The sequence below is a fragment of the Poeciliopsis prolifica genome, unplaced genomic scaffold, assembly GCF_027474105.1.
Source record: "Poeciliopsis prolifica strain line A6 unplaced genomic scaffold, Auburn_PproV2 SCAFFOLD018, whole genome shotgun sequence".
Taxonomy (NCBI): Eukaryota; Metazoa; Chordata; class Actinopteri; order Cyprinodontiformes; family Poeciliidae; genus Poeciliopsis; species Poeciliopsis prolifica.
The window spans coordinates 6,054,801-6,067,227 of NW_026562393.1; the positions used below are offsets into that span (position 1 = coordinate 6,054,801).

At 38.6% G+C, this 12,427-nt stretch overlaps 3 protein-coding genes across 5 annotated transcripts; 1 reads left to right on the forward strand and 2 right to left on the reverse strand.

The window, feature by feature from the left end:
* Positions 1 to 997: 997 nt before the first annotated feature.
* Positions 998 to 4,577, reverse strand: mmp21 (matrix metallopeptidase 21). The gene is made up of 7 exons (XM_055042599.1): positions 4,431 to 4,577; positions 3,241 to 4,090; positions 2,670 to 2,809; positions 2,447 to 2,588; positions 2,055 to 2,312; positions 1,798 to 1,970; positions 998 to 1,303 (listed from the first exon to the last, which is right to left on the reverse strand). The coding sequence occupies exons 1-7, from the start codon at positions 4,575 to 4,577 to the stop codon at positions 998 to 1,000; spliced, it is 2,016 nt and encodes a 671-aa protein (XP_054898574.1).
* A 313-nt stretch (positions 4,578 to 4,890) lies between these two features.
* Positions 4,891 to 9,632, reverse strand: uros (uroporphyrinogen III synthase). 3 transcript variants are annotated; one of them, XM_055042602.1, is made up of 10 exons: positions 9,574 to 9,632; positions 8,315 to 8,392; positions 8,144 to 8,227; positions 7,798 to 7,894; positions 7,607 to 7,681; positions 6,309 to 6,383; positions 6,133 to 6,216; positions 5,918 to 6,003; positions 5,730 to 5,828; positions 4,891 to 5,218 (listed from the first exon to the last, which is right to left on the reverse strand). In XM_055042602.1, exons 1-10 carry the CDS (start codon positions 9,598 to 9,600, stop codon positions 5,096 to 5,098), a joined length of 828 nt encoding a protein of 275 aa, XP_054898577.1. In that variant the 5' UTR covers positions 9,601 to 9,632; the 3' UTR covers positions 4,891 to 5,095. The 3 variants fall into 3 exon arrangements, with proteins under 3 accessions (XP_054898577.1, XP_054898579.1, XP_054898578.1); XM_055042604.1 differs by lacking the exon at positions 9,574 to 9,632 and adding an exon at positions 9,131 to 9,149; XM_055042603.1 differs by lacking the exon at positions 9,574 to 9,632 and adding an exon at positions 8,817 to 8,921.
* Positions 9,138 to 12,244, forward strand: bccip (BRCA2 and CDKN1A interacting protein). The gene is made up of 7 exons (XM_055042600.1): positions 9,138 to 9,369; positions 9,630 to 9,704; positions 9,799 to 9,879; positions 9,969 to 10,055; positions 10,420 to 10,607; positions 10,703 to 10,871; positions 11,853 to 12,244. Exons 1-7 carry the CDS (start codon positions 9,235 to 9,237, stop codon positions 12,021 to 12,023), a joined length of 906 nt encoding a protein of 301 aa, XP_054898575.1. The 5' UTR covers positions 9,138 to 9,234; the 3' UTR covers positions 12,024 to 12,244.
* Positions 12,245 to 12,427: the final 183 nt, after the last annotated feature.

Below are 12,427 nucleotides of genomic sequence, written 5' to 3' on the forward strand. Positions count from 1 at the left end.
TGTTGACAAGAGGCAAGTGGGTGAGAAGGCAAACGTATAGACTGAGGGAAGAAGAACAATTAACACTAGAGCTGAACAAAGACTCTAAGAAACAACAAGTCAAAGGGCCAATCCAAGAACACAAAATCCAAATGCACAAAGAACAGAAAGCAAAAAATAAACTACATACAAAGAAATAAATTTGTATGGCAAGACCGTTTAACAACTATAAATAAAAGGGATAGAACAGAATATGGCAAGACTTAAACAGATATAAAGAAACAAAATGATCAAACTATTAACTACTCATGACAGAGAGCTCACGACCTGGAAAGACGGGATTCATCCTGATCATGTCGCGTATTAACATAAATGTAGCTTCACCTAACCTGATAGTTACAATAGAAAAGGCTTCTGAAGTCCCTTCAAATCTCTCCTATCTCTCACAGTCACTAAAATAAATTAAAAAACTAAAATAACTTTGCAGAAAAAATGAGCCCCAAACAAAAACTCAGACTTCTTACCAAGCTGTTTACTTGCTGAAGGGGAATCACTAATTAACAACCAAATGTTTACTTCATGTCTTCTGTGTTCCTACTGAAAAATACATTTTTCTTATGTAATGAAAAAAAAAAGTTTGATCTTTAATTTCTTTTGGAAAAAGACTCCTAACTATTGATGGCAACAGCTTTGACCAGCTTTGCTTCAAATCACTTAAAGTAAAACTCAAAAGAATAAGTAAGTACTCTACACATTTATTCACGTCGACACTCTACACATTTGACCTAAAAGCATCTTTTGTAAATCTATCTGCATCTCTAATTAATAAAAGAGAAATTAACAGCAGCTGTTCCATACATTTCAGCGCACTTGTGCGAAAACATGCCAACAGAGTTGTTTTTGTCTTCTTGAAAAGATTACACACACACTAAAAAAAAATAACATCCCTGAAGGGAAAGCAGCAGAATACATCTGTAAACATGAGTGGTGTGTTTTATCTCTGCTGCAGCCCTCCCCGTCAGCGGCTTAGTTTGAGCGAGGTGGGATGAACGTCGCAGATGTCGAACCACTGCTGATCCACCTCCTTGTGTGGCATCAAGCCATTTCGCGGCAGAAAGGGCCGGCGCCAGCGTTCGCGGCTGCCCACCACTCGCCAGAAGCGCGTGCCCTTGAGCAGAAAGAGGGCATTGTGGGAGTAGGAGAAGTAGGCAGCGTCGATGCTGCCATCTGGATGGTCTCCGCTCTCCACTGGAGGGAAAACATCTCGGATGTGTTTGGGGAAGCCACTTGCCAGGCTGTTTGTTTCCACGCTGAATGCATACACCTGTTCAGATGGAGAGTCAAATCGTTTCGCAAACAGAGATCTGACTAATTACAAATAACAGAGAAAGTGTAGGACTTTTGTCTGCTTGAATACGCTCCCAAAGGACACTGAAAAAAACAATTAGCATGTCTTCTTCACAAGATATAATTTCCTTTCTAATGACCAACTGTTGTATTGTTAAAGACTTAAATGATTCATAATCTGTTCTCCCCTTGCTTTGACTTTTACTGCAAAGGTTAAATAATTAAACTGCACTTAGTTAACTGTATATATGCACATGCTTCATTCAGTTTCCTGCTGAGCAAAGAGGTTTCAGCAGATGTGCTTAGACATACTGTAAATTTTTTTTGAACAGATTTTTCAGTAGGCTTAAATTTTAATGTATTTTATGGTATAGACCAGACAGAAATGAATTCAAAAGAAAATAGTATAATAGGTGAGACACGCTTTTCTATTTAGACTCACTCAAATAAATCCAAGAATTTGTTTCTTACTTGAGTTCTTCTGAAGAAGTAGATGTGGGAGTCTCTCCTGTCATAAAAGGCTGAGTCAATAGGACTTGGAATCCCTGGGAAGCCCTCAGAAATTAGCCTCGGATATGGGCGACCTTCAGAGTTGTAACTAAACACCCGGTCGTTCTCATTATCGTATCTCCAGAACTGCAGACCTTCAACAGTGACAGGCTGTCACACAGACTTCTCTCAAATGTTTCACTTGTAGAAAACAGTGGAAATGAAATAAGTTTCTCTACCTCTAAAGAAATAAACAGCCTCTCTTTTTCTGGACCACACGTGTACGTAAGCATCTACTCCGTCACTGGGGATCCCATGCCAGCCGATTTGCAGCGCGACTGGGTCCCCGTATCGTGTCCTGTTGTTTCTGTTCTCGTACAGCCAGTACCAGCCATCTCTCATGAAGTACGTGTTGAAGCGGATCCTCATGTCCCCGTAGGGCGTCTTCTCTTTCCTGATCCAGTCAAACACAGTGCTGAACCTGCCTTTACAACCACCTTGGGGTCAAGCATGAAGAGAAATAAGCAGCAATTACAAGAATAATCTCATAATTATTATGTATCTCTATCCCCAGCTGAACCTCTTGGGAATTTTAATTGAGTGTGCCAAAGAAGTGTTAATATTAGAGCACCATATAGATGCTGAATAGCTTTCCTGTCCATCCAGTCCATCTCAAAGCTGGATTCATAGGGCAGATAGCTGGGCTGCATTATGGATCCAGGCCTGTAGATATGAGGCAGCCCCAAAACGTGGCCGATCTCATGGACTGCTACCTGAGAGAAAGGATATGAAGGGGGCAGTGAGTCACCTTCTTGAGTTTTCAGTCATTGGCTGTACTCAGCAGACTTACTTACTTTAAGGAGGCTTATACCAGTGTGAGAACTGGGACCAGTGAAATGCTCATCATCATCAAAATGAATATCTCCCAGGAACCACGCGTGGGCAAATTCCTGACCAGTGCCATCAAACTTTTGATTGCATCCCAGATGTCTTCCTGTGAGGAAGGGAAAATGTGAAGAAAAAGATAAAGTTAAGCCAAAATGAATCCTTTTTTTAAAAATTATTATTATTATTATTATTATTATTATTATTATTATTATTATTAACAGTATTACACAGTTTTTAGACTTAGATTTGTTAGTTTTATCTACAGTTTACATACGATTCCAGACTTTCTAGTAAGCTTTCATTTCTATAAATTATAAAATAATTGAAAAACTAAAAAATGAATTTCAATTAGGCATCAAAGATTTGATTAATTCGTGTCAACTTTGTCAGCTTTATTTTAAAATCTGCAGTAGTTTGACTGAATTATTCTACAATCAACAAGGGGATTTTTAAAAAATTTTTCTTTTTAACTTTTACTAAAACCCAGTTAATTACATTATGACAAAGTGAGTACATGACATACTGACTAATGCCCACCTGTGCCAAAGCCCAGCTTGATATCAACATCCTCCAATGGTGACCAGGTATCTTCAACAAATTCCAGTGGAGACACCTCACTCCACATTCTGAAGGCCAACCTGAAGATGTATCTCTGCTCATCAACAGTCAGCTGGCTGCTGTAACCTTCTCCAATTAACCGCCACCTCAGAATGTCCTTAGAAAACGCCATGTACCCTGATTCTGTCAAATCCCGTTTTTGCCTTTTTTTTGAGATGAGATCAGCAAGGTGACGCGTTCCGTTCTGCAGAGGTTGACTCTGGCTTGAGGTCCAGCTGCTGTTTCCGGTTGGATTAGCCAAACTACTGTTTTTGTGTGTATCATTTGAAATAGTCAGGAGGCTTTCTGTGTCGTTAAAATTGAATATGTCATCTTCAGAGGAGTTTGACGAGCTGCCAATTATGCTGTTTTCTGTGTTGTTACCGTCAATCTCATTGAAAGTTTCATTCCAACTGCTTTCTAACTCCCAGCCACCGATGCTCTTGCTTACAATGTGGGGATTTGGGTCTATCTCCTTGTCAGGAACCCCACACCTTGGTTTGTTCATTGCATCCTTGGTGGCATCATCAAACACTCCTGTAACAGGCAGTCCAGATACCATTTGAAACTCCTTAAGGGCTGAAGCAAATGCTTGACTCTCAGATTCACTTTTGTGGACCTCGCCATGACTCGTTTCAGGTATGTCCCTTGAAAGAGGCACTGAGGTTCCCTCTTGGATTGCAGTGTGAAAGTCATCCAAGAAGTCGTCACTGAAGGAAATGTCAGTTTGTTTCATCTGGATCTCCTCCCGCTGGGGTGGTTTGATAAATCCATACCTAGAAAGAAATAACTCAAAGGATATGCACAAGACAATTATTGTGAAACTACTATGAAGCATATTGAGATCCTCCTGCTGAAATGTTCTTCAATTATTTTTTGTTGTCTGCAGCCATTTAAGTATCAAACCAAGGAGTGTTTTCACAATTCTATGGCTGCGACTTTCGCTATTCATAACTTTAATATGGATTGAGCCCTTAAGTATGTTAATATTGGCATATCCCCAATGTTAGCATACTACGCGTACCACAGCACATCAGCAGATTTGACTAAGTTTAGCTTACATGTTTTTTTTCTATTTAAGTTTCATTAAAATGTCAGTAAAACTGGATAAATAAAATTTCAATAATTACCTCCGCTTCATATTCGTCTGTTATGACAGGAGCTCGGTGAGATTTAGGAATCTGCATGTCGGAATGATCCCGGTTGTGGAAAAGTTTCTCAGCATGATTTGGGTTTGTCAGAAAAACTAAAAGCATCAGCTGGATAACAGTCAGCATCGTGTTTCCAGTCAGCATTGTGTTTGACCTTTGTGGAGGAAGTAAGTAGTCCAAGCACAGAGCAGCACTTCTTTATAGGCAAGTCCTGAGTTTCTACACACCCACTTTCATCCACTTTCCTTAGTTGTGTGTGAAAAGTAAACTTCTCCTCAGTGAATACAACTGGATGTGTTATTCATGCTTCAATTGTTTAGATAAACATTCGCTAACCTGTGGACTGGGTTACGATCTCACTTTTATGTGAACAACAAACAATGTAAAGAACCTTTGCCATCATCAGCTGTTTTCAACAAAACACAGTTTGCCATTTTTAATTACATTAATCAAGCTTTATTTTAAAAACAGGATTGAAATGAAATAAAGTTCCTTGACTTTTACGACACAAATATCTTTTCAGTGCAAATTTTAAATCCAGCAATGGTGACATGAGCAGCAAAATATCAAACATGATTTGACATTTTATATAACCTTGAACCAGACAGACAACAGATAGATTGGTCGGATTTAAGAGTAGATGATCACTGTAGAGCCGTGGCTATCGCTGCTGCCAAATGCTCCGCCGTTGGCTTTTCAGCAGTGCAGCTCACACAAAGGCCTTCTGCTGTCATAGCGTCTCGTGTAGTCGGCCCGATGGCGGCAAACTGCAGACAAATTGAGTCAGACACAAATATTTGTATTCAGCGATCCTTAATTAATACTTTATAAAATCACATTTTACAAGGCATTTGAGAAATGTCTTTACCTTTTTTTCAAATGTAGTTTTATTTAGAACCACAGGACTACATTTCGTATGATGAGAGATATTTAAAATGAACTCAAACAGATAATACTTGTAGCCATTTATACTGGGATATATAACATTCATGTGGACTCTGTTGATACTAGAATCAAAGGGGCTGAATACAAATGCACACCTCACTTTTGATTTGAAAATAAACTTTTACTTTAAAATTTTGCACTACTTTAACTTGGCATATCACATAAAATTCCAATAAACTACACTGTAGTTTAAGTACTTGCTTCTGCAAGCAAGTACTTATGAATATAAGAAGAAAGTATTGGTGTAGTATTTTCTGACCTGGAATTTTTTAGAAAAAAAAGAAACAACGAACGATTCATATCTTCTTGTGAGCAATTACAAATAAACTATACCTTTATTTCATTGAGTTGTTCACCCGACAGCCTTCGCACTGCTTCCAGGCAAAACTTCACCCCGGATGGACTGAAGAAAGCTATACTTGCTGGAGTTCCCTGTGAGTAAATAAGTAAGTTGCTATTTATAATATATTAAATAGTTTGGGTTTTTTTTACTTGAAAATACAGAAGAAGTTTGGTTTCACCTGCTCTGCGAAGTAGTTGTTCAGATTTTTCTCAAGATCTGGATGTTCAGCTGTTTGATAGACAGTCAGTGTCTCTAAGGGAACTCCTGGAAACAAAGAAATAAATCCCCATAGTGACAAAGGTAGTGCAGTTATTATCTCATTAATTAGCTTAACCCCAGAGGGCATTTATGGGCTTAAGTTTTAATTGTCCATAAATAGAAGAAAATGCTTACCATTTTCCCTTAAAGCCGTGGGCAAGACTTCTCTTTTAATTGAGCCACAGGGGAAAAAAAGCGGTGGGATATTGGTGTCTTCTCCTAAGACAGAAAGAAGAATCACGTCATAATGCTTAATAGAAATTTTCAATTTGCCTAATACGTTTGAGAGAAAAGTACAGATCACATCATACTTTCAATAATAAGACGTGATAGGACATCAGCTGTCCCTGTGTCCTCTCCCAGGGGCTTCAGACCCAGACTTTGAACTGCACACAGCAAAGCGCAAACAGAACAAAGATTAACACAAACCTTATGCTGATCATCCTTCTCTAGATCATCTTTTTTATGTCAAGTTTTCGTGTAACAATTTTTTGATAATAGAATGATTGTGTTAAAATACTAATTTATATCTGTCAACCTGTCATGTGTTGCATTGTTTATAAAATGAAATCAAATTATTTGACTAATTTGTGCCCTTTAGCAATATGCTTATAGGTGTGCAAGTAGATATCATTTTTGCAAACACTGAAATGACACAAAATCATATTTTGACTGATGTCACAAGCAGTATTATATAATGAAAATTAGTCTCTTCCAGAGCAAAAATATAACTTGAAAACCTTCAAACAGTCTGCAAAGATACTTAGCACACCCACTTGAGAGATCAAGAGTTTGTGAAGAAATTAGAAAAAGGTAAGGAGTAAATGAAGACGTTGTGCTGATTTGTACACAATCTCCTACCAAAGTGTTTAGCCAGTTTAGGCATGTTAAAACCAGCCAACAAAAAAACTAAGATATATTTCATAGGGATTTTATATCTCACACCAACACAAAGTAGGTTAAAATTGTGGAGTCAGAGTAAAATCTGGTTTAGTTTTCAAATGTGTGTATCACAAAAAAAATCCCAATAAAATATTCAAGCTTCAATATTCAAGTGTTGTGATGAGACACAACGTGGAAATGTTGAACTGCTACTATTGCAAGGCACAGTGAATTGAATTCAGAATATCCTGATCATCTGTAAGACAGTGCTACATCCCAGACAGTGCTACATCCCAGTCCACATGTTTAGCTGAGCATGCAAAACACCTGCAGCTTTACACAAGTAACCACACATTATTTGATTTTAAGTAAAACTGTAAAACATTAATTTCAAGCAAACAAGGATAAAACATTCCATTTTACATATTACTGCAAAAATAAAAATGGTGCATGTGTCAAAGAAAGTAAATTCAGCCTATTCAAAAATAGACAATGGAGAAGTTAAGCAAACATTGGGAGGTTTTCCACCTGCTTGTGATCTGAGGACCAAATTGGGCTTCTGTATGTCACAACAATCTGTCACTTGTGTCTAACAACTGGCTGATTATACTCAAACCTCTTTGCACATCAGCAAGCACCAGGTGTGTGTCACACTCAGATATAAATAGTTTATAAGGTTCACTAGCCACTAGGATTCATTTTAAGAAAATAGTGCTCAACAACTTACCTAATGCTGCAGTTGCCTTCCCGACCACATATATGGATTTTGAGTTCCATTTGTCTTTTATGCATTTGTTCCATTCTGGATAAAGAAGACATATTTTGCCAATCATAATGTAAAATTTAACTTTCAGAGAAGCACACGACAAATATCTCCTAATGCTTAAAGCATGTGCTTATTTTATGGGATAAATTCACCTTCTCTCCTTCCTCCCATGTCTAGGCACATCTTCACAGCCTCCACTGCTCTGGGGCTGGTAAAGATCAGGCCACCATGTTTCTCTGGCTGGAAAAGCTAACAAAAGCAATGCATTCTATTTTAACAACTTGTTAAAAACCTGTGTTTCTGCTATGAATTTATGATAAAGTTTATTTCTAACACAGTAGTCATATTAAGTTTGTATTTTCAGTGTGGGATTATGCTGATACAGCATTAACAAATCACAATTTTTTTATTGTTTTTTGCTCCAGTGGTTACAAACATCAATGTATTTCTGCATATGCATGATGGAGATATTTATTATTCCTTTGTAATGAAACGTACCTTATCAGAAAAGGTATTTAACGAGACGAACTTAAAAGACAACACAGGGATGAGTGTTGATTTGTGTCCATGCGACTCCAATTCCTTTAGATGCAGAAAATGACACATAAAAACCATTTCATCAATCACATTACCGCTGTTTCTTCTGGATTTGGATAAGTGTGCTTCTACCTTCATGTAGGGATCAGGTCCAGATTCCTCATCTCTCGGCTCTTTAAGTAATAATACATGCATCCTGGCAGAGAAACACTAAATAACCAAGAACGCGGAAAAAGTAAGATTTTAAGATCTTTTGTTGACAAGGACAACTGAGGGTGGGTGTAGAGGCTCTTATCGTTCAGTCACTCCCTGAAACTGTCACATACTGATAACGCTGTTGACTCACCCTTAATGCTCTAAATAGCAAGTACTGGCAATATTCACTAACGGCAAACAGAAATTACAATTATTGTATTTTAAAGTTAAACGCAGTGCTATTTTTGGAATTCACTGAGCGCTCTGCAGACTGTTTGTTTTTGTTTACAACTGGTGACAAATTAGCTAGCGCTAAGAGAATCTACTGTAAGCTATTAGTTATTCCAGATACTACACATACATACTACATAGCAATTAAGTTTTTAGCATCTAAAGCACTAAGGTAATATTCATACCGAAAAGGTAAAAATAGGCAAACCAGAAATGTTCCCTGTATAGGTGATTTTGTTAGCGTTTAAACGCTGATTTCCCCGGTAAGGGAAATCAAATCCATTTTCTGTTTGCAGTCAAGCCGACATTGCGGCTCCCCCCGTTCAGCGACTAGCTTGTACGTTTGGAGCCAAAATGGCGGCCACAGGGCTTCAGCTTCTGCGTCGCTCTTGCTGAACAGATGCCGAAGTGCATAGAAGCCGGATACAAAAGCTAAGAGTTTGTTTCGCACGTTGACCTCGCTGCCATATTTCGATAGACACGTAAAATTAAAAAAAACAAAGAATGCGAGAGTTAACGTACGCTTTCGTGGGGATCATAGCGGCTTCTACGTTTCTATTTCTACACCCTGAACTATAACCCTTTCCCCGCCCACCTAAAAATAAACGTGTTTCACGTTTGCAAGCATGGCTTCTTCGGCTAAGCGGAGAGCAGTTGGCTTGGGTGAAAATCCCGAAGAAAGTGAGAACAGCTCGGATGAGAACCCCGACGACGATGATGATGAATCGGCGGAGGATGTCAGCGACGAAGAAATCAACGAGGTGAAACAACAAGTAACTCATGAAGTACATAAATGGCCTCATTAGCCTGTTAGCTGGAATCTTCCGTTATTGCACGACATCTGCTCAAGAACCTTATTTAACTTTTTATTGCTTTGCTACCCGACAGTTTAGAGAAATTTGCTTCACATTCTGACGTTTGTGTGTTTACTTCGTAGATTAAACGCGTGAGTTTTTGGCTATTACCTGATACAGCTGTTCTGTAATTTTCATTTTTTTTCCCCCCCTCCTTTTGGTTTCAGGAGGTTTTGGTGGATTTTGAGGCTCACGCAATTTCATCCAATGATTTCAACGGTGTTAAGAAGCTGTTAAAGCAGGTGAGAAACCGTTTACTCGTGTTTACGGTTGTTTCCATTAATAACAGCCTGAGAACGCTGTTATTAATGTCACTTTTGTTGTCATTGGCCACAGCTCTTCCTGAAGGCTCATGTAGACGTATCAGAGATGACCGACATTATTATCCAGCAGAATCACGTTGGAAGTGTCATCAAGGTGGGTCTGTCATGACAGTAGTACATGCTTTTTAATCTGGCTTGCTTTGTCTTGCTTTCTGTTAACTTTGTCCCTTGGTTTGGCTGCAGCAAGCTGAAGTGCCAGAGGACAGTGATGATGATGACCCAGATGAAGTGTTTGGGTTCATCACTATGCTCAACTTGACAGAGAGAAAGGTAACATTGCAGACATAGACAACCCTGAGTGATTGTCCGGTGCTAAAATCAGTCGTTCATCTGTACAACGATCCAGTGATCTGTACGTGCACATGTTGTTTGGCCAATCAATTTTATTTTCTATAGATAATAGTCACCCAACAAATCCATCTGATTCTCTGCTCTCTTTCTTTCATATTTCCCACCATATTTAAAGTGTGATCTGTGTAGAAATATTGTCCATAGATTCATGACTAACATCTGTATTTATGCTTTAAATGGGTTTTAAATTTGTGCAATTTGTGTGGGAAAGATGCAGTTTGGGAATTAAAAATTACATTGAAATCTTTAAATGTAAGGGGTGATTATTATTTTCTTTTTGCAGGGTGTGAAGTGTGTGGAGGATGTCAAGGAGCTGATAGTGGACCAGTGTGCGAAGAATGCTCCTCACAGCGTAACAGAACAGCTCGAGAAGATCTTGAGCGACACGAGCAAGCCTGTGGGTCTGCTGCTGAGCGAGCGCTTCATCAATGTACCTCCACAAATTGCCCTTCCTCTCCATAAACAGCTGCAGTGGGTCCTCAGTGTTACATCTCGTCACTTGCTGGCTCAAATATTTTACATCGGCTAATCCAGAATGTTGAAAGAAAATTGACTTTGACTTTCAGGGAAGAAATGGCAGAAGCCCAGAGGACAAACAAACCCAGCGGGAGGTGTCACTACTGTCTGATGATCAGCAAGACCTGCAAAGAGGCAACCAAGAGCATCCCTGCCAGAGGAGCACCTCCAAAAGAGGAGTACATGTTTGTCAATGCAGAAGAGGAATTCTTTCATGAGGTACAGTCAAAAATCATACAAGCTGTGGAAGATTTAAACCAGATTTTATCTACAGGTCCCAAGAAATCAGAAATAATTAGTTCATTTTAATACTTTTATTCAAAATGTGAAAGTAGCATAGATTGCACAGTGACATAATATATTTGAACTGTTTATTCCTCTTAGATTGACTCACAGCTGATGAAAACCAAAGATTTAGTTTGTCATTAAATGTAAGTCAGAGCAAAAAGGCAAATGTTACTGCCTACATTATTGTGGGGAAGAAGGCTGACTTGTAGAGTGCTGCATCTAAGGTTAATGGAAAGTTGAGTGGAAGGACAAAGTGTGGTGAAAGGTGCACAAGTGACATGGATAGGTGCTGTTTTGACATGATTGTGCAGCAAAAGCTCATTCATGTGTTGGAGGGAGATTCCAAAGGTGTAGACTGGAGTTGATGCTTGGCATCCACCTCCGCCTGGATATGGATGCCATATTTTCTTTTTCGTGTCATATCCAGGCAAAGGAGGAACAAGAATGAAGTATTGCTCAATGATCCAAAGTCCTTGGACCATTTTGAGTTAAGGTTCCAGAGGTTGGAACCCTAACTCCAGCCTCAGGAGTTAAGTGGATTCCAAGTGTCTTGTGACAATTTGGGAAATCAACTGTTGTTTTTGGTTCTCTGTGTTCATCTAGTTCAAAGTCGGCACATTAATGCAAGAGATCATACAAAATGAGACTTGATCAAGTACTGAACTGTTATACAGCACAGCACTGTTATACAGCACAGCACATGTTTGGATGTACTTCTCAAACTGTGTATAATAAAGCTTTTTACTGGGATTACGTAAGATTTTCATTTGTGAGAAACAGGTATTGGGTTTCCATTAGCTGTAAATCATAAAAAAATTAAACCCAAAATATTTTACTGAATTACCATATCTTTAAATAAAATCCAAATTCATTGACTCTGCTTTCAGCTGATTCTTAGCTTTTGTTTTACAGCAAGCCATCATAAAGTTCCACTACTCAGTCCAAGAAGATGCAGATTCCTGTCTAAGTGGAAGGTGGTCGTTTGACGACGTTCCCATGAAGCCTTTCAGGACGGTGATGGTGATACCTATGGACAGAATGCCTGCTGTAATGGAAAAACTAAAGGAATACCTGACTGTGTGAGCCAAGACTCAGACAATCTGGAAATTATGCAAAAAGGCTGCTTAAAACCTCAGCTACTATTGGTGGCTTCTTTATTCTAAAAAGAGCTTTTGTTGCTAAATAAGTACAAGGTATCAGAAATTAAAAGACTAGCTGTTTAATTTGTCTGAATAAATTTACTGTACAATAACGTTTAAGACTACACATAACTTAAGTCAAATGAAGTAAATGTATCATTTTCATACTCGTATTGAAATCCCGTTTTGTCCACTTCAACAGTTCTCAAAGAAAACTGATTACATCTTGCAAAAAAAGAGAAAACCCTCTTGTCTTTCAATTTCAACTCCTAAGATTGTTTGCTGATCCAGACAGAAATGTAACAGCTTATGAATCTGAAATAACTATTAGGATACTTGTTTTACACA